Source organism: Catharus ustulatus, chromosome 23, assembly GCF_009819885.2.
Source record: "Catharus ustulatus isolate bCatUst1 chromosome 23, bCatUst1.pri.v2, whole genome shotgun sequence".
NCBI classification, from domain to species: domain Eukaryota; kingdom Metazoa; phylum Chordata; class Aves; order Passeriformes; family Turdidae; genus Catharus; species Catharus ustulatus.
The window spans coordinates 3,166,217-3,185,768 of NC_046243.1; the positions used below are offsets into that span (position 1 = coordinate 3,166,217).

Genomic DNA, 19,552 nt, shown 5'->3' on the forward strand with positions numbered 1-19,552 from the left:
TGCATTTTGCATGGAAACAAAGCTCTCATTCCCATGTTTTAAACAATCTTTCCTTCTACAATCAGGAAGAGAAATTTAGAAGTATACAGCCTATCACTGTGGATTAGAGGCATACAAGATCTTCCTGGCCAGCTAAAATGGGCAGAGGAATTTACAACATGACTGTACTTGGAGAGCAAGACTGAGAGGAAGGGTATGATCCATTAATGGAGCAGTGGTCTGACATTTTAACTATTTTTAGCCTGCTCTAAAAGCAGAAGTGGTTTTGTTGCTGAGTTGCTTATCAGTAATGTTAAATGTGATGTACTGTCTCACTTTAAAAACCAATTTATAATGTTGTTACTTATTCCTCTCCACCCTCAGATTACAAAACATTTGCTAAATCAGTTTTGTTACACTGAGACAAATGGGCCAGAGTTACCATTAGAGTAACCAGTGTCCCATGAAGAAAAACATTATCTTGAATATAAGAACACATTCTCCTGTTTTAATTTTCAGTATTTCTTGCTACTGACAGCTACAGAAACATCACCATAAGATAAACAGGTTCAAATTTAATAAATCATTCTGATTCCAATCTGACAACTACCAGTCTTCTTACAATCTACCCCAGAGTAGCAAAGGTCTGATGTCTAATGGTTTCTTGGCTCTTTAATGGACTGGAATTTTGACTTCCAAGTAACAGGTGAAAGATAAAGTGCATCCATGTGAATTTCCCTTTTTTTCCTTATAGTGCAAATAGGTGTTAAGAATACATGGTGTGAGACAAGACAAAAAACAAAATCTATGTTTACAGTATAAATTTAAAAAGGGCAATTTATAAATTAGACTGCAGTATGAAAAGTTAGCATTGTAGAAAAGGTAAGGCCAGTATTCCTATTCCTAAAGCCACTACTCCTATTTCACACAACATGAAATTAGTAACTAGGAATTGTGAAGAAGCAATTAATCTATTCCTGATTAAAAGCATCAATGGGAGAAAGCAGACAGGTATGTAATTAGCCAGTGGAATTAACTACTGCTTATTGTTACTGAACCATCCTGATTGAAGCAAGCACTGAATACTGACTGACTGTGGATTTGTGACAGGAACACCATGAAGAGTGTTCCTCAACTGTCACTTGAAGGATACAACAGAGAAAAGGCTCCTTGAAGTGGCAGCTCCATCCTGTGCAAGGAAAACCAGTAAGACTGGAGCTCAAGCAGAAAAATCACCTCTGGAATTTAACTTCAAGAATGTTACCTTGCTCTACAGAGCCTGCACCTGCCACTCCCACAGCTCCAAACAATGTATGCATATCCTTTGTGATTTCTGATTAAACTGAGTAGACAGAACTTCATCTGGGATCACTGGGATGTGTTACTAACACAGTGCTCCTGTTTAAAACAGTGCTAAGATTATTTTTCATTCTAGAACTACATTAAAACACAGGTGAGAAGGGAACATCACCCTGGTTTGTGTGGTTTAAGTAACAGTTCCAGTCTGCAGTGGGAGATCAGTTGCATTAATCCAGTGCTGTAACTCACACACTTACACACTAAGTCAGGCACAGTGCAAACAAAGCTCCTTCCCAACACTGCAATGACTCATTTCTTCTGTACCAAACAGAATCAAGACATCATTTATTTGAACAGAACATAAATATTTCCTATACAGTGTGGTACATTACAATGCTCATTTCTGTTTAATGACACCATGCAAGCAATCCAAGAAGTGAAGAGTGCTCTTCTGCAAACTGCTTTGTAAGCACACCCGTGCTGGAAGTGATCTGCACTGTGGTCATTCCATTCTGATACTGAACAGTGACAGTAAAGAAGGGATAAAAACACTGTAATTCCATATAAGCTTTGAAAGCCATTCATATTAGGATATTTAGGACTTAATTATACATCCACCACAAGCACTTCTAAATACTAATATTATTTCTTCCTTGTTCAAGTTCTTCCCTCAGCATTTGCTCTTGACATTATTTTCTAGTATGATTTTGAAAGAAAAGGCCATTTAATAACAGACTATTTCATGTCCATTGTAACAGCAAGAGATAAACTATTCTTGGAAACACAGTGTGCATCAAACATGGGCTCTGGATGGTTTCACTATCACACTGTGTGTTGCATAAATCCACACAAAACACTCCAAGCACTTCATTTTCCAAGTGAATGCATTTGTGCATTTGTCTATATGCTTCCCATTCCTTGAAGCTCCTACACTGAAACTTTAGGCACGTGTGTACATGAAACAGAAGCATTAGAAATTACAGTGCTCCTATTAAGAGTGAGTGAAGAGATGTGTTGGGGCTTTCAGGAACTGGTGCTCTGGTGAGAATAAAGACAAAGCTTAAATGAATCACATTCAATGTCAATGCAAACCATATATGCTATGGAGTCTGAAATACGTGTGAAGACAGCTGTTGTCACTGGAGTTATCTCTCTAGAAACATCTCCTCATGCCAACAGCTCCAAACAGTGACACAATTTGGTACCATCTTTAAAGACAGCCACAGAGTTCAAGAAGGACACTTTCACTAGACAAGCAGCAATTCTGTTTCACTTTAGCCTGGTGCTTGCAACTTTGGGTCTCTAAAGGCTTGAGAAACTTAAAAAAAAAATAAATCCCGCAGCGCTGCATTCTAGGTCTTGAGCTTGCCCTCCTTGAGCAGGCGCTCGTTGAGCTGGCAGAGCTGCCGGAGGAAGCCGTCGTTGGGGCCGATCTCGCGCTTCTGGCGCACGGCGCACAGCGCGCTGCGGACGTCCATGTGCTGCCGCAGCATCAGGTAGGCGATGACCAGCGTGGGCGAGCGGCTGTAGCCCTCCCGGCAGTGCACGAACACCTGGCCTGCAGGGGAGACAGCCCACAGCAAGGGTTATGCTGCAGTCTGGGGCTGGGAGCAAGAGGAAATTGTGGGGAGCTAGGCTAGGCAGGAGGGTGATTTGCCAAAATATGAGTATTGGTCTAATATTGATATTCAACCCTGAGGAACAAAAGAGTCTCTAACAATTTAAAGTTGAAAGTGTTTATTCAGCTGTCCTAGGTTACAATGTAAGGATATGCCCAAAAGTATGTATTCTATCACCATCTGCTGAAACCTGGCAGGGCAGTGATTCTTATCTCAGTGGGAGACATCCTCTGCTAATGGAGCATCTGTTAAAAACCAGGTGGGGCAGTGCTCTTTATCTTTCCCATGATCCACCCTTCCTCCAGGAAGATATCTTCTGTTAATGGGCCATTGAGTCCCACTGTATGACTGATAAAACTGCATCATCTCTCTGTGAGATGCTCCACCCAGGGGGAGGAGCCAAGCATTTCCTACCTAGATAAAAATTTGGATCACCAAAGCAGCCTTTTCCCACTGGATTCCAGAGGAAAACTGAACCTTTCTGCATCATCGCTGGACCTTCAGAGGAGAGCTGCACCCTTCTACAGCACCACTGCTTCTTGGGTCCATCAAGGCTCTTGGGTGGAGCCTTGGCCAGGCTCTTGTACTGCCCAAGGTGAATCCTTTGAAGGTTTTTAATAAATTCCTACTTTACTCCTTTAACTCTATCCAGCCTCTGTTGCAGGTAGACTTTCAAGGCATCATCTCCAGTCTTTGGTGGTTTTGACAAGCTTTTCCCCTAAAGATGACCAGTACCACAAAGCCCAAATAATTGAAGTTTAAAATACACTGAAAACAAATATGCTGTTTCAAAGAGACCCAGCCTTTCTGCTGCACTAAGTCCCTGCTGCATACCTGGCCACTTCTCTGGCTATTTATGAGGCCACAGTAACACTCAAGCAGATGAAGCTGCCTACTCTGCAGAGACAGGAGGTAGAAATATCTAACCATGCTGTTTGCCAGCACCAATAAAATGCTTCCAGCTGATTGATTAGGGAACTCATCCTACACTTTAGGTGGGTTGCACTGAGTTTGCATGGCAAGATTTTGGTGGTGGGGGAGGCAAGGGGTGCCTTCTGTGAGAAGATGCCAGAGGTTTCCCCTGAATCCAAAAGAGGCAGAGCCAGCTGGATCCAAGAAGCACCTACCAAAGCCAAACCCAACAGTGATAGTGGCAGCACCTCTGGGGTAACATATTTAAGAAGGGGGGGAAAAAACCTGCTCCACAACAGCAGGTGAATGAGGAGTGAGGATATGTGAAAAAAACCCTGCAGACACCCAGGTCAGTGAAGACAGAAGAGCAGAAGGTATTCCAGGCACTGGAGAGGATTCCCCTGCAGCCTGTAGTGAGGCAGGCTGTCCCCCTGCCATCCAGGCAGGTCCTGCAGCCATGGGGGACCCCTGCCAAGGCCAGGGGACATGTCCACACGAAGCCATGATCCTATGGGAAGGCTGCACTGGAGCAGGGTCCTGGCAGGACCTGTGGCTCTATGGATAGAGGAACACAGGCTGGAACAGGTTTTCAGCCAGGAGCTGTGAACTTGTAGAAGAGCTGCACTAAAGCAAACTGCTCCTGGAGGGCTGTGCCCCATGAAAGAAGGGATCCATGCTGGAGGTAATGCAAAGCTGCAGCCTCTGGGGAGGCCTCACACTGGAGAAGTTCTTGGATGTCTCCTGTGGGTGAGACTAGGGCAGAATGAAGAGGAAGGAGCAGCAAAAATGTGTGATGAACTGACTGCAATCCCCATTCCCTGTCCCTTTGTGCTGCTTGGCAGGAGGAGGTACAAAAAATAGGGAATGAAGCTGAACATGGGGAAAAAAGGAGGGGTAGAGGAAAGGTCTTTTAAGGTTTGGTTTTGTTACTCATTCCTCTGCTCTGATTTGATTGGTATTAAGCGAAATTAACTTCCCCAAGCTGAGTATCCTTTGCCTGTGATGGCAATTGCTGGGTGATCTCCCTGTCCTTATCTCAACCCTTATCTTTTTATTTTTCTCCCCTGTCCAGCTGAGGAGGGGATGTGCTGGCACTGCTTGGGCACCTGGTATCCAGCCAAGGTTAACCCACCACATGGGTACATCCTACAGCAAGATATGCAAAAATAAAAAAGTGCTCCCTTTGAAAAATCCAATCTGATTTTATTGTTTCTCAACTTCTTCCTCTTTGACCTGCTTTTGCAAACACAGGAATTTTCTCCTTCCCAAATGCAGTGGGACATGTGGCCCCAGTCCACTCTTCTGAGTAAATTTTTTTTCTGAGACAAGAAAACAGCTGAAGCATACACACACACTCTTACCATGTCCACAACTAGCTTTGAATCTCACCAACAGAAATCCTGTTACCACATTTGCCTTAAAGTGCAAAAGGTTCTCAGTTCAAGGCAAATAACTAGCATGGCAGAAGAGCTAAAACAATTCTTAATATTTCTTGAAAGCCTGTGGTCATAAATTTGCAAAATTTAGAGATTCTTGACTATGTACATGGAAGAGAATTGACTTTTCAACAAATGGTCAGAAGTAAAAAGGTTTCTAGCCTTTCTCTGAACGGCTGCCTTCCAGAACTTCATGCACTGCAACACTAAAACACAATTGAAGGAGAATACTATTATTCTCCTCTCCTCTCCTCTCCCTCTCCTCTCCTACAAAACAATTTGCATTAGCCAATTAATCTTAGAACTGGCTCCAACATCACTCGGCCCAAAAGCTTCTTTGTTTACCACACTAAAAAAAGACAGTGGTGGGTGTGGTAGACAACTACTAAGACTGAAAGAATCAGCAAATGGAATCTGCTGCAAATTCAGACTGACTCTGAATTTACTGACCCTGAAACTACTGAGATTAAACTGAGCAGGTACAGTCATGGCACAGCAAACCCTTCTCTCCTCTTGCAGCCTGTTTCAGTGAGTCACAATGCTAACTACAAGAGTTGCATTGAATTTTTAGAATTTTCCATACTCCACCAAACTGGATGTAGAATTTATTTCCATCTGTCAAAACCCACATCACAGCTCCAGTACCCCTTTGCCCATTTCAGAGAAAGAACTTCTAGAATTGAAGTTCTCATTTCTCCTATTCAATGCTCAGTCACGAAACAAGAAAGAAATTAAGCATGTGTAGAAATAACTGGAATGTTGAAAGAGTTAGACAACACAAACACCATCTGTCCCACTGCACTGTGTCCTAGGATTTCTGCTCTGAGGAAACACACTACAGAGAAACATGGCAATAAACAATATAGCAAATATAACCTTCAACTTTTCTGCAATCCTAGGAAATAAAGAGGCAATCAACACATAAAATAATGTAATGACCTAATGCAATGAAAACAGTAAAGTGACAGTCTCTATTCTTACTGTACATTTGGAAAAAACCCCATGTAACAGGTTATGTGACTACTCTTCAGTACTTGTATTACTTCTGCCTTTAATTTGTAATTTCTGATGTCCTTAAGCAAATTTTAGATGCTTATTTTTTTTTAAAAAAAAAATTCTAATGTGATTTAACATTTCTAAGGAAAAATAAAAACATCTCTTCCCAGAAAGAAACTGTAATAAGATGCAGCAGCTGTTTCCCATTTCAAAGTCACCCCTACAGTGCCAGACTTCCCCTTGCCATGTACTGGAGACCTACATGTTTAAACACAAGACTAAGCTGTCCTGGTGTGGATTTTTGTGTTTAGAATACTGTGTATTCTTTTATTCAGGGCCTTTATCTGAATTTTTCTGATAAAGAAAGATTTCTGAATCTGCCAATAATAGGAGCAAAGAACCATTTTAAACAGCAAATTGCTAAGAAACATAGGTAGTGCACAGAAAACATGGTAGAAAGGTATTTCAGTTTGCCTTACCATCCTTCTGGGAAAGGGCTTTGTCAATAAAATCAGCTGCCTCCTCAAAATAGCGGCTGAGGTTAAAGTCCTGCGTGTCGTTGGCTTTAATGCCATGGTATCTGATGCCTGTGCCTTCATAGAACTCTGCATTAGTGTTCACATGCATGAATGACTTCCCCTCTGCTGCATTCAGAACATGGGTTATCCCCAGACGCTGCAGCCTCATAATGTTCTTGGCTATGAACCTGCACGACAAGAAGTGTTAAAAAAATGATTAGAATTTGGTGAAGCATCTCAGTATTTAGGTATTGACAACCAAACCCTTTTTCTGTTAACAGATGCCAAATACACTGTGCCCAAAAGTGAATTACTACAGGTTATAAATGCACAAAAATATTCAGAGCCATGGTCACTACCTGTGCATGAGAGCTGAGGAAAGCACACATGAAAGTGAATCTGTACTTGCTAGATCCTACTGTGGCATAAAATTGTAACTTTCTCAACATAAAATTCTGTTTAAAGTAGAAAAATACTAGAGATAACACATTAACTTCTAAGATTAACTGTTGTCCACATAAAATAAAGTAAAAACCGGCTATAAAAAGCCTTTCTTGTCAGGTACCAGTGTTGCAGAACTTGATAAGCAGCATTTGCTACTTTAGCAGCCCGTCCAGACAAACTGACATTTTAGGGGGCAATTTTAAGCACTGTGAAACAGCACTGACTTCTTATCAGGTCAGAGGAAGAAAATAACTGAGTAAATGTTAGTGTATCTTCAAAAGACTCATCTGAGGGCTACGAAGAAGTGCAGTTCCATACTCTGTGCTATTCAACACAAAGATCTGCCAAGGCTATCCAGCAACACAGAGATTTCATTCAGTCTTTGAGACTCAGTGTCTCCATCACAGGTGTTACAACTTCCAGTGTCTTAGCTGAAATCAGTATCTGAATGTGAAAGAATCCAGATGAGTGATGTTTAAGATGCTGAAGTGCTTAAGGAAGCATTGTATGTCAGCTGAGTCCTTTCCAGCTCCTCAGTTTTTCCAATTATTGTAGCAAAACCACCAGCTTCCATATTCAGGTGGCTAAAAAAATGACCTACCCCATCAGTGAACAACTGAGCTGGGTGCTACATAATAATAATAATAATAATAATAATAATAATAATAATAATAATAATAATAATAATAAATAATTAATAATAATAATAGTAACAATAACAATAATAACAATAATAAATTTAATTTCCTTTAATTACATCCAGTAACAATGCCATAAGCTTTGCTAAAAGCTCCAGGATGTACAATGGCAAACAACCCATCTGTTCAGTAACACCAGTGACCATGCACAAATCTCTGCTTGTGCCCTGGAATGCAATCTACAGTAAGAGGATCTAATCACTGATTAATAACAGGAGAGTATTGACTTCTTTTGCCATAAACCCACTACTTTTCATTCTGAGTCTGATTATTTCAGAATATGAATATGTCATTGCAATATTTGCCTCACTTTCCTGGGAAGGAAAAAAAAAACCCAAAACATGTTTCATCACACTATGTGATCGCCTAGTGAAATCTAAACCCCAATGGTAAACATTAGCAGAATGTGACAGAAAGCTTTAGCTGAAGGATAACTCAGTTCCTGCACACACTTTGTGGAAAGAGGTAGCTTAGACAGATTGTTTTTAAAAGCAGCTTTCAGTATGTGTCTAACTGGAAACAGAAATATTTTTGAAAAACTCCCTACAGCTCAACCCATAAACTGCAAATATTAATATTAAGCTGAAGTCCAGACAAGCATTTGTGCAGTATCATTTTGGACAAGTTTCTGTGAGATGGCAGTGCATCCAGGGCTTTTGGCTGGACACTTAGGTAACCTAAAAACTTAAAATAAACACCCAAATTAGCTGGTTTACATCTATATGAATCTCTGAGTCATTCACTCACAATTTTGATGTAATTCAAGGCCATGAACATCTTGAGAATTCCTTTCCTCCTGATGACTGCACACCCCTTAAGTTCTAGTGCAAGCAGATGAAGACTTATGCATGACTGAAGCTCCTACATTTCCTGCTGTCTGTGCCAAGCAACTATGGCAATGAACCAAATATTTGTAAGACTTCATTACCCAAACAAATGCTGTCAGATTTTCCATCTGGCAGGACATCATCTGTGCCAGGGGAGAAGTTTCAGTGTCTGGAGAATTCTGCTTTCAACACAAAAATCTACAGAGCAAGGCCAAACCAGAAAGTGTTAATTCAGCAGTGAGTTCCTACACTTTGCAGGGTGAGAATATGGTTTAATTAATATTACATAGATGAGCATATATCTGATTGTTCAGCATCAATAGGAATTCCCATCCTGAAATCATGGATGAATCTGGCAACAGACTGGCTTCCCTGGAGGTAAACTCATTCCCAGTGAATGATTTTTGCAGATTTTACAGATGATTTTCTTACACAGCTAGAGGTGAAAAAGAGAGAATTTTTATGCCATTTGTTTCTGCCTTTACAAACAGTCCTTGGATATCTCTCATCCTTAACATTTCATTCCAGCTGCATCATGTTGGATGTTGAAATGCTAGCTCCTTCAAATAGCAGAGAGATGCTAACATCAGCTTCATCTGGTTCCTGAAAAAAACCCACAGAATCTTGTCCATTCTCAATATGGAAGATTTGCAGTTCCTCGTCCTGTGGGCAACACCAGTAAGAAGTGTTTCTTTTGAACACAGATGAATTATTTTACCAGCAACAAAACACACGTTTTCATCAGCAATTAAGGATTACAAGAGGCTATGAACTATTTGCATATGGAATTATAAACAAATAAGCCAAATTTTTAATGGCTAAAAATGCCAGCCTATTAACACATTTTAATTTGCACTGTCCTATCCATGCAAAATTGTTTCCTTCCCTTACAGCCACTAAATTTAATACTAATTTTGGGAGAATGCCCTCCATACTCCTCACAACACACCTGTAATTCTAGCACATGAAGAACAAAGAATTGTTTCATGGGTTACCCACATACATTAAAGCAGACAGAAAAAGTAAGATTGGGCATTCCAAACCAGAACATTTTTACCAAACACAGGTCTGGAGACAGGGCCAGAATTGTTACAGGTTTCATCTGGGTAAAACCCCACAAACAAATTCACTTAGTCAGCAGTCCAGAAATCTAAGCCTGCTCATTTTCAGGCAAAACGCTGATTTTTACAACAATGAGTGTTCTGGATTAAAAGCCTTCCACTCTCCAGTGTGCTGACTGCTCCCTCTTGTCCCCATTTTTATGTCACCTGCGACCCTGATAAAAATGGATCCTGTTCAACCCTTCCGGTCAGATTAAGATGTTACACTGAAACACACCTCCAGAAACACAAAATAAAGTGCAGTGCATCCCAAATCGTTATTTTGTTATTGTTTGAAAAATACATAATTGTGCTAGTCTATCCTCTATATAATTCTTGGGTTTTTATTACATTTTTACTTTTGTCTTCACAAATATTATTGAATCTTCTTAATAAGTCAGAATTGCCTACGGTTAACACAGAAACCCATAATTTTCAAAATATTTTATTATTTTATCTCTGTATTTTCATTAATTTTGACTTTCATGTATTGCCTGGAAGATCCATTACTTGGCTCTGCCTGCAGCTTGAAGTCCCTTGGCAGATAAACTGTTATTCTACACTGTGACCCAATTTAAGCCCATCAGCCTGAGTGTGTCCATGCTGTCATTTTTATCTAAAGATGAGTTACAGCAGCACCACTCAGCAAAATATTCTAAAAGGTAACCAACAGAAGTTTCTGAGTCTCACTCAGAGGTCTGAATGTTTTCCTATGAGTTCCTGTTCAAATTCTATTGCTTTTCTATCATGTATTGGCACTCCAATTCCCCTATTCTGGTTGCTCTGTGAATATTTATTGTTACAAAATTTCTGCTGCTTGATATCCAAAATGTGACCCTGCACTGCACACAGCAAGAGTACAAAAGGAGGACATGAAGCTCAAAATGATGTTTGAGATGCATATTGTTTCAGAATTACTCATATTGCAATGCTGCTTACAGTGAAGAATTTATCACAACTCCACTTGATACAAAAAATCCTCTAAAGAATTAACATTATTTCCTGTATTTTGAGAATAGATTCCAATATTGAGAATATATTTCCGATTTTGAGAATATCAAAGTTCACAAAGTCATCTATTCAACTAGACCTCAGCATTACCTTAACTCTCTGTGGATGCTTCAAAGATATTATTGCCCCTTTCAAGTCTTGACAAATTAAGTAATTATCCATTCCAATTGTGAAATAATTTTTTCAGCCACAAAGTTATTTCTTACTGCTGCCCTCCACAATTTTCCAGCATTCTTATAAAAACAGTGACAATATAACTTCTGTTTGTCCAACTAGCAGTTGAACTGTTCCTATGCTATGAACTGCACTGGTGCTTCAGATATTTTTTGTCACTTATGACATAAAAAGTCCTTCTCAATGATCAAGATTGCCACTAGACAGAAATTTCCCATACATGCATTATCTGTTCCTAAACACCTTTGCATTTGAACATATTAAAAGTCCATACTCTCTAATTAAAATAAATTACTGGACAATGAAAACTATTCTGCAGTAGCTAACTACCTTTATGTATTTATAGTTTTTTTATTTATATATTTACTGTGCAAATCAGCTTGCAAGCTATGACTTCATTTTTCCGAGGTAGTTGCCACAAACATGAAGGAGATGGTGGCTCTCAGACACCAGAGGCTACTGAATGATTTCAGTCCCATCTCTAGACATGCATGTTCTGCACCAACTGACAGCAACAAATGTAATTTGGTTTGGCTTTGGAGAAAGTTAATGACAACCTATGATCTTGACTTGTATTTCTTTAGGAGGTGCAAGCCTAATATAGGAACAGGGAATCAGTATACTACACATGTATATTAAAAAGAAAAAAAAAATCCCCAATTTCACTGGGAAAAAGCGTACAAAGATGGACAAAAAGGGGGAAAGAGAATCAGGACAGGTCTGCAACACATAAATTAAAAAACCATGTGGTGTGAAACATAAACGCCGCAGAGATCCAGCAGATCCCGTCCTGCAGCCTGACTGTCCCCGGCTCCAAGCACCCGGAGCTGCTCGGTGACTGCCCAGCGCCTCACGGCCCGGCCTGGGACACAGCACCCAGCCCGGCCCGGGACACAGCACCCAGCCCGGGACACAGCACCCAGCCCGGCCCGGGACACAGCACCCAGCCCGGGACACAGCACCCAGCCCGGGACACAGCACCCAGCCCGGCCCGGGACACAGCACCCGGCCCGGCCCGGGACACAGCACCCAGCCCGGGACACAGCACCCGGCCCGGCCTCCTCTGCCCGGGACACCGCACCCAGCCCAGCCCGGCCCAGTCCGGCCCAGCCCGGCCCGGCCCAGCCCAGTCCGGCCCAGCTCAGTCCGGCCCCTCTGTCCACAGGACACCACACCACACCCGGCCCGGCCCCTCTGCCCACAATACACCGCACCCAGCTCAGCCCAGCCCGGCCCAGCCCGGCCCAGCCCCTCCGCCCGCCGCACCCGCCCAGCCCGGGCCTGCTCCGAGCCCCCGCCCGGCCCCGCTCCGGCGCACTCACTCACGCGTTCCCCACGTGGATGCGCGGCACCACCTCGTTGCTGTGCGCGCTGGGCAGGCTGTAGCAGCCGCTCTCGTTAGACAGGAGGTCGTTCAGCTCCTCCACCGAGATCTGGTAATCGCCCATGGCCGAGCCTGCGCCGCCAGCCAGCAGCCCTTGGAGCAGCGGCCGCAGCCCGGCCCGCTCCCGGCCCGCCCTCAGAGGCGGGGCCGCGCCGGCTGCCGGAGCGCCCGGGGGAGCGGGCGCTGCTCGGGGAGCGCAGCCCCGCGGGATGGAGCCCGCAGACATCACGCTGAAGCTGCTGCTGGTCGGAGACAGCGCCGTGGGCAAGTCCAGGTGCTGCTGCTGGTCGGAGACAGCGCCGTGGGCAAGTCCAGGTGCTGCTGCGGCCGGCGCGGGGGCCCCGAGCGCAGCCCGGGGCTGAGCCCGCGGTTTCTGTCCCCACAGCCTCCTGCGGAGGGTCACGGACGGCACCTTTGAGCCGCGCCTGAAACCCACCGTCGGTGAGCTGGAGCCCGCCCGGGGCTGCGGGTGTTCTTTTTGCCTTGTTCTTTTTGCCTTGTTCTTTCTGGGCCTGTTCTTTCTGGGGTCCGCAGCCGGCATCCTGCGGCTGCCAGGGCAATTCCATTCAACAGTTCCTTCTGACGGGCTTCCCCTTCTTACATCTTAGGTATTGATTTTAAAGTGAAGAAAATGGTGGTGCAGGGCCGTGCAGTACAGCTGGCCATATGGGTAGGTTTTGTTCCAGACAGATGGGTACATTTGAAAGACGTACAAGCTTCAGGAGCTCCTTTTTGTGCTTTCTTCTTCCTTGCTGCTCCTGCTCTCTTTGCTGAAGTCTCCTGCATGTTCAGATTGTATACTTAGGCTGCAGCACGTGTAGAATGAGTGTCTTGATCGTACTGTTACAAATACATATTATGGTATTGGCTTTTTGCAAATATTAGGGTGGATACTACATGTGTGGTGTTGAAATGGTTTTTAAGATGTAGTTTTCTTTAGGAGCAAAGTGTGTTTGTAGTAAGTGAACTACCTTGGTTGGATAACCCCCAGTGAAGACACCTGCTACTGCTACACCAACTACCAGCACCAACCACCTATAAAAATTAAAAACCACAGCCCAAATTAAGACTGATAAGAAAAATAAACTAAAACCACAGCCAAGAAACTCACAGGCTCTAAAAAGGCAGACTCAAGTAGTGGCCATGTAAAACGGTTCATGGAATATGGAAAAGAGTTTATAGAAAAGTTTGAAAATGTATGATAGGTCTATTAATATGCTGATGAATTTAAGGGGTGTCTCCAAAACAGCAGGGCTGATCTTGGCTGAATCCCAAGCACCCAGCTGTTAAAACCTTTTATCTTGTTTGTTTCTTATTGTCTTTTATTAAACCTTTTAAAATCTACCAGGAAAGTGAACCTCGTTTTTCACAGTATGGTACTTGCAGACAAACAAAAACACTTCTAAAGGCTTCCTGAGTCAAGCTTTGGGACTTCCTGCAGTTCTAGAAGAGCTTTGCAGTTTGTCAGAGCTCTGTGAAGTGTTCAGGATGTTGGCATGGCAGAGGTGGGTGTGCTGTGCCTGCAGGAGCCAGGAGCACAGAGAGGGAACAGAGAATGGTGATGCTCTGGGCCATGAGCTGCCTGATTGCCTCTAGGGGCTGTGCAGGAATTCAGTGATGCTTTATTCTGGTTAAAATCGTGCCCAGAAAATCCACAAACTTGTTCTTGAACTATTTGAAGGTTGAGTCAGACTTCTTGGGAAACTCAGATATTTGCCCTGAACTTAGTGATGCTGAATTTTCAGTATCTGCAGGCTGAAATCAGATTGCAGCTGAGTGATCAGGATTTTTTATAGTATAAAACAAACATTTAATTCTTCTAAGTGGAATGAAAGAACCTTAGGAAGGAGAGATTTTATGTGTATGGTCATAGATATTTGAGAAAGAAAATGCCATTACTAATTAATTGGGACTAAAATACAATCTCCCTAATAACAATGAATCAAATTAGGTAATTATATTCCCAATTTTAGTTTCTTTTTTAAAACAAAGAATAAATACATTACAATATAGCTGTTAGGCTGTCAATTGTAAGCTGTACGTAAAAGGAAATAAATCTTTAAAAATAAATTTGTGTTATTTGTTGCCTTCTTACTGTTTGTTTTGAGGGTCTTTTTGAATTTCATGTTGTACTTAGTACCTCACTTATTCTTACTTATTCATGGGTTTAAGTGAGACATACTGCAGTAATAATTGAATGAATTTACTGATTTTTAATTTCTTACCTATTTGGGCTCGTAGCAGTCTTGAAGTAGTTCTTTCAAACTCGATTTGTCTTGTGCTAAAGGAGCACAGGGAGATATTTGGAACCTCCCTGTCTCCCTTCCTACAGAAAATCAGTTATTCCTCGTTCAGTTCAGCTGGTTTTAAATCCATCTGTGTGGCTGCTTGCCTTTTATTTCTCTGGAGTCCCTTTTACTTTCCTGTTGTCTCTCTCATGTTACAGGTGTATATTTATCCTTTTTACTTTCTCAAGTCCTCCCCATGCTTTTCCACCCCTCCTTAACCTTTTGCTGCTGCTGTTTTCTGACTGCTTTCCTTATTCTCACATCTTTATATTCCATGTATCCTTAGTGCTCATGACAGTTTTAAATTTGCTCATCCTGTTTAGTTTAAAATACCTTTTTTTTTTGTTCTAAATGTATTTGATGTTGTGTGTTTGGGTTTTTTCCCCCTCCCTCCGTAGGATACAGCAGGACAGGAGCGTTTCAGAGCACTCACTCCCAGTTACTACCGAGCAGCTCAAGGGGTTGTTTTAGGTATGAAATAAATGGAAGAAAAGCATGATTACAGAAATTGTGGTCTTTGTTTTTTCCTAAATGTGCCTGTCCTTGCAAAAGGAGGTTATCCAAGATAATCAGAGGAATAATTATGGTTTTTACAACATTACTGCTGATTAGCTAAACCACTGGCTGCTTCAAAGTATTTTAAATTAAAAAAGACAGTATAATAGTATAATTAGTATAATAAGTTATTGCCTTTGTAGTTATTACTTGGGTGGTTTTCTGGTAATAAGGCTAATCAGGGGTTGTGCTGTGTTCTTTTCCCCATGATGTTTTACTTCTTTTTTTCCCCAGAAACTATGGATTTGGTTATTGTGATTATGGTAAGACTTGAGGTTTGTACACAGACAATGGATGGCTAAGCCCTTCCTGTGTGACAACAGCAATTAGAAAACAAAGGCATTTTTCATTTCAGGGTTTGTGAAGGCTAACCTTAACTTTGGTGTACAAAATATTCTTTCTCTGATTTTTAAACCTTAGTGATTTATGTAAATGCAGTGCCCAAAAGTTGCTTTTAACTCAGTCCATGTTTTTAGCAGCAGTGTGTGCATGTACTTATAGATAAAATTAGGTGACAAAATACCTATTTTAAAATACTCTGTGTGTCCCAATTCAGCACTACCAACAGGTAGAATATTTCTGTTGGTAAATCTGATTTTCACCCAGAGGTGCTTGTGTTCTGTAATCCTCAAGTGACTTTGGGTGAGCACAGCCCAGGGTGTGCCAGCTCTGGGAGCAGTGTGTGGTTGATGCCTCTCTCTGTAGTTCCCTGGAACCTTTTATTTTTTCCAGGCAGTAGCTAGGAAGTGTGGACTAAGTTGTCACAATGAAGAAAACATTGTCCAAGACTCTGCAGCTGTTAAGCTCCTTTTCCTCTGTTCTCAGTGTATGATGTTACAAGAAAAGACACTTTCACAGGACTAGGAGGATGGCTGAAGGAGCTGGAAATGCACACCACCAACAGCAACATTGTGAAGATGTTGGTTGGCAATAAAATTGATAAGGTCAGTTTGGGGATGCATCCTTTTACATTCTTCCCTGGATTATTTATTCATCAGAGTGTAAATGTGAGAGAAGTGCTGTAAGTAACACAACTGTTGTGTCAGGAGGTAATTTACTCTGCAGCTGAGTTGGGAAGGCTCCACTTCTATCATTTTAGAAGCAGATATTGTTAAAGATTTAAATGGAAGCTTTCCTGGAGAGATGCAGTTGATGATGTTCCATTAAGATGGTGCAAGGTCTGCCCAAAAACTGCTGTGTAGCACTGAACTTACCTACAGCACAGGTAAAGAAGAAAATGCTGCTTTCTTTCTGACAGGTGGTGGGGAAGGGGGCTCAGCTCTGGGCATGGCTGCAGGGTGTGCACTGGAGGGGCACTGCTTGCTGTTTGTTTCTGGGCTGCTCTGGCACATTTAGAGGCTATTGCACAGTGAGGTGCTCTGCTCTTGCCTTGCAACAAGAGACTCCAGTGTGGCTCTCCTGAGCTGGGTTCTCTTCTGCCCCTCCCAGTGTGCCCAGTTTCAGAACCTTTGATGGGCTTGTTTGACTTGACTGCTGAGCCTTTCTGGTCTGGATCTTGCTTCTGCTTGGTTCAGAACACAGCAACATTCATTTCCTGCTGATGTGGCACATGGTGTTGAACTTGGGATGATCCTGGTGGGTCCCTTCCAGCTCAGGACATTCTGTGGTTTGATGTTGCTGCTGTTCAGCTTCACCCCCTAACAGCCAGCCTGGCAGGGAGCTATGGAGTGGGAAAATCCAGTGGATTAATACCTATTAAAGACATTTTTTCCTTTCAACAAAACTTCATTGCTGCAGTGGTGCTTTTCTGGGTGCATTTTGAAGTGGCAAGTGTAGCTCATTTCAGTCATGTTCTTCATTTGTCTCTGCAGCCTGACCGTGAAGTAGAGAGGAAGGAAGGGCTCCAGTTTGCCAGGAAACACTCACTGCTTTTTATAGGTATGCATCTCTGGGGCAAACACTTCTACATCCAAATGTTTATTTTGGTATTGCCAAGCATGAATATACAATTGTATTTCAGGTTGATGAGTTGCAACCTTTTTTTAATACCTAATTAATATGGGTTCCTTTTGCTGTAATTTGTATGCAGGGATGAAGGTTTCAGCTTCTGCATTGACTGCAACTAGAAGCACTTTTTACTGCAAACACTGTATAAGCACAAATTTTTTATTCTCTTGAAACTTTCTAATTCAGAGCCCAGAAGACTGAAATTTTCCTCGTTATTGATGTCTGTAAGGACCTTGGCTGATGTTTCATTTCCAAATTTCTGTTGCAGCTACATAAAAAGACAAAATTCTTAGAGCAACAATAAAATGTACAATGTGAAGATAGAAAGGTGAGGAACAAACTGAATTTCTAAAGAGAAATCTTGAAAAGATTTCTAGGAGAAACTGAAACAAGGGACAACATGCAATTCCCTCTGTATTCTTTGTTTTTCAGCTTTGTTATGGAATAATTATCTTCCAGATTTACTGTCACAACCTAAGAACAATTTCTTTTTCTCCATTATGGAGAAAATGGGGAACTGTGGATTTCTTTTTAGGTGGAAAAATGTGATACTTCAGACTGGAATGTATTTCTGTTTGTTCCATTCAACTTAAGTGTACCTTTTAGAGAGAATGGAGAGGAGGTTCACTCATTTAAAAACTCCCATCTTCTCTCTGGTCCCAAAATAAATTTTTACTAAGTGGAATATACTCCCTGCAAATAAGATAATATTTTTCCCCCTTCCTCCAGAGACCAGTGCCAAGACACAGGATGGAGTGCAATTTGCCTTTGAGGAACTGGTCATAAAGATCCTGCAGACTCCAGCTCTTGGGGATGAGAGCACAGAGAAGAAGGGAGTCCAGCTCATGGAATCTTCAGCACAGCAGAATAAAGGGTTTTGTGGTGCCTCCTGTGCACTTATTTAAATGTGCAGGTGGCTGTTCTGCCTGACTAAAGGACTTGAAAAAAAAAAGGGGTGGGGATGGAATTCCAAGCACCAATCTGTGCTATGTTTGATGTGCATCAGTTGTACAGATCCAAAACACGAACTCATTAGCAAAATACTTTTTTATTCCTTGACAAAAACCACTTTCTCCTTCCCTTTTGCACAGCTGCTGTCTGCAGATATTTTTCTGGTAGCTCTCAGACTTTTCATAGTGCTGCTTAAGAATATTGTGCTCTTGCTGTCCATTCAACATGGACTTTTGCTGGAATTCCTGCCTTAATAAGGCATAAATAAGGTGGTATTTAGTTCTGGAAGATTACTGGGAAATTTCTCTTCCCTGGGATGGTATGGGAGGCTTTTCAGGCACCCAAGTTTCCTTAATGCAGTTACTCACCAGGAGTGAGTAACTCACACTGAGAACACAATTTCCTGATTTTGGATGCTTTTTAAAAGTCAAAATTGCTCCATGTCCCCAGATGGTAAACTGAGTTACCAGATAATATTAGGGTTATCAGGAAGAGGATGAATCTTTTAACACTTGTCAGGAAACCCCCCCTCCTTCCCCTGCAGCTGCCCCTGTGCTGCTCTCTTTGCACTGAGGATCAGGGATGGAATGCACTCCTCATTTCACTCATTTTGGGCTGCCTCACACCATGGCTGTGGTTTTGCAGTCACTGGTTCTCTGCAAACCCTCCTCCTCTTCCAGCAACCACAGTGACAAATTTCATTTTCTATTTAATAGAAAATGTGCTGCCTATGGGACTTCCCACTAGGCTGAGAGCGTCTGTCACCAATCCTACGATGAAATTACCTTTTGTCTTTTACACTTTCAATGGCAATACTGTATTTTGTTAACTTACATTAAAATAACTGAAAATTTAAGGTCTAACTTGTGCCTTGCTTGTTCATGCACGTTTCTACTATTAGACTATGTTAGATCACAAAGTAAACATAGCTTTATTTACTGCTGGTCATTTGAAATATTTTAAGATGTTATGATAACAACCTTGCTTTAAATAAATTCTGACCCTTAGCTTTTAAACTTAAATCTGAATCTTGTAAATATTTATATGTCTTGCAGACTATAAAAATCTGTTTGTAACCTGAAATACAGACCTAGGGTGAGATCAGTCTGGCCATTTCTTATTTTCATAAAAGGACTCAGTTTGAAATGCTGTTACTGAAATAGTTTTTAAAAATATTTCACTCAGTTTTTCATAGGATCAAGGTCCATCTGTCACAAATCACCTCTCTAAGAAGCCAAATCCCTTTTGGGGGCTGTGCTTTCCCATGGCTGCAGATCTGACACCCCAGTGCATGTGGAGGAGTCCTGGTGCATTTGCTGCAGGCTGCAGCACTGACAATGCAGGGACCTGACTGGGAAAAGTTCTTGGTTTTGGGGCAGTGGGAACAGAACCT

At 42.0% G+C, this 19,552-nt stretch overlaps 2 protein-coding genes across 3 annotated transcripts; one reads left to right on the forward strand and one right to left on the reverse strand.

The window, feature by feature from the left end:
• Nucleotides 1-1,606: 1,606 nt before the first annotated feature.
• On the reverse strand, nt 1,607-12,521 carry LOC117006558 (dual specificity protein phosphatase 3-like). The gene is made up of 3 exons (XM_033079085.2): nt 12,340-12,521; nt 6,721-6,947; nt 1,607-2,836 (listed from the first exon to the last, which is right to left on the reverse strand). Exons 1-3 carry the CDS (start codon nt 12,459-12,461, stop codon nt 2,631-2,633), a joined length of 555 nt encoding a protein of 184 aa, XP_032934976.1. The 5' UTR covers nt 12,462-12,521; the 3' UTR covers nt 1,607-2,630.
• A 33-nt stretch (nt 12,522-12,554) lies between these two features.
• On the forward strand, nt 12,555-19,015 carry LOC117006400 (ras-related protein Rab-18-B-like). 2 transcript variants are annotated; one of them, XM_033078827.2, is made up of 7 exons: nt 12,555-12,712; nt 12,783-12,838; nt 13,006-13,067; nt 15,084-15,156; nt 16,066-16,184; nt 17,073-17,139; nt 17,938-19,015. In XM_033078827.2, the coding sequence occupies exons 3-7, from the start codon at nt 13,029-13,031 to the stop codon at nt 18,111-18,113; spliced, it is 474 nt and encodes a 157-aa protein (XP_032934718.1). In that variant the 5' UTR covers nt 12,555-12,712; nt 12,783-12,838; nt 13,006-13,028; the 3' UTR covers nt 18,114-19,015. The 2 variants fall into 2 exon arrangements, with proteins under 2 accessions (XP_032934718.1, XP_032934717.1); XM_033078826.2 differs by having other exon boundaries at nt 12,555-12,671.
• Nucleotides 19,016-19,552: the final 537 nt, after the last annotated feature.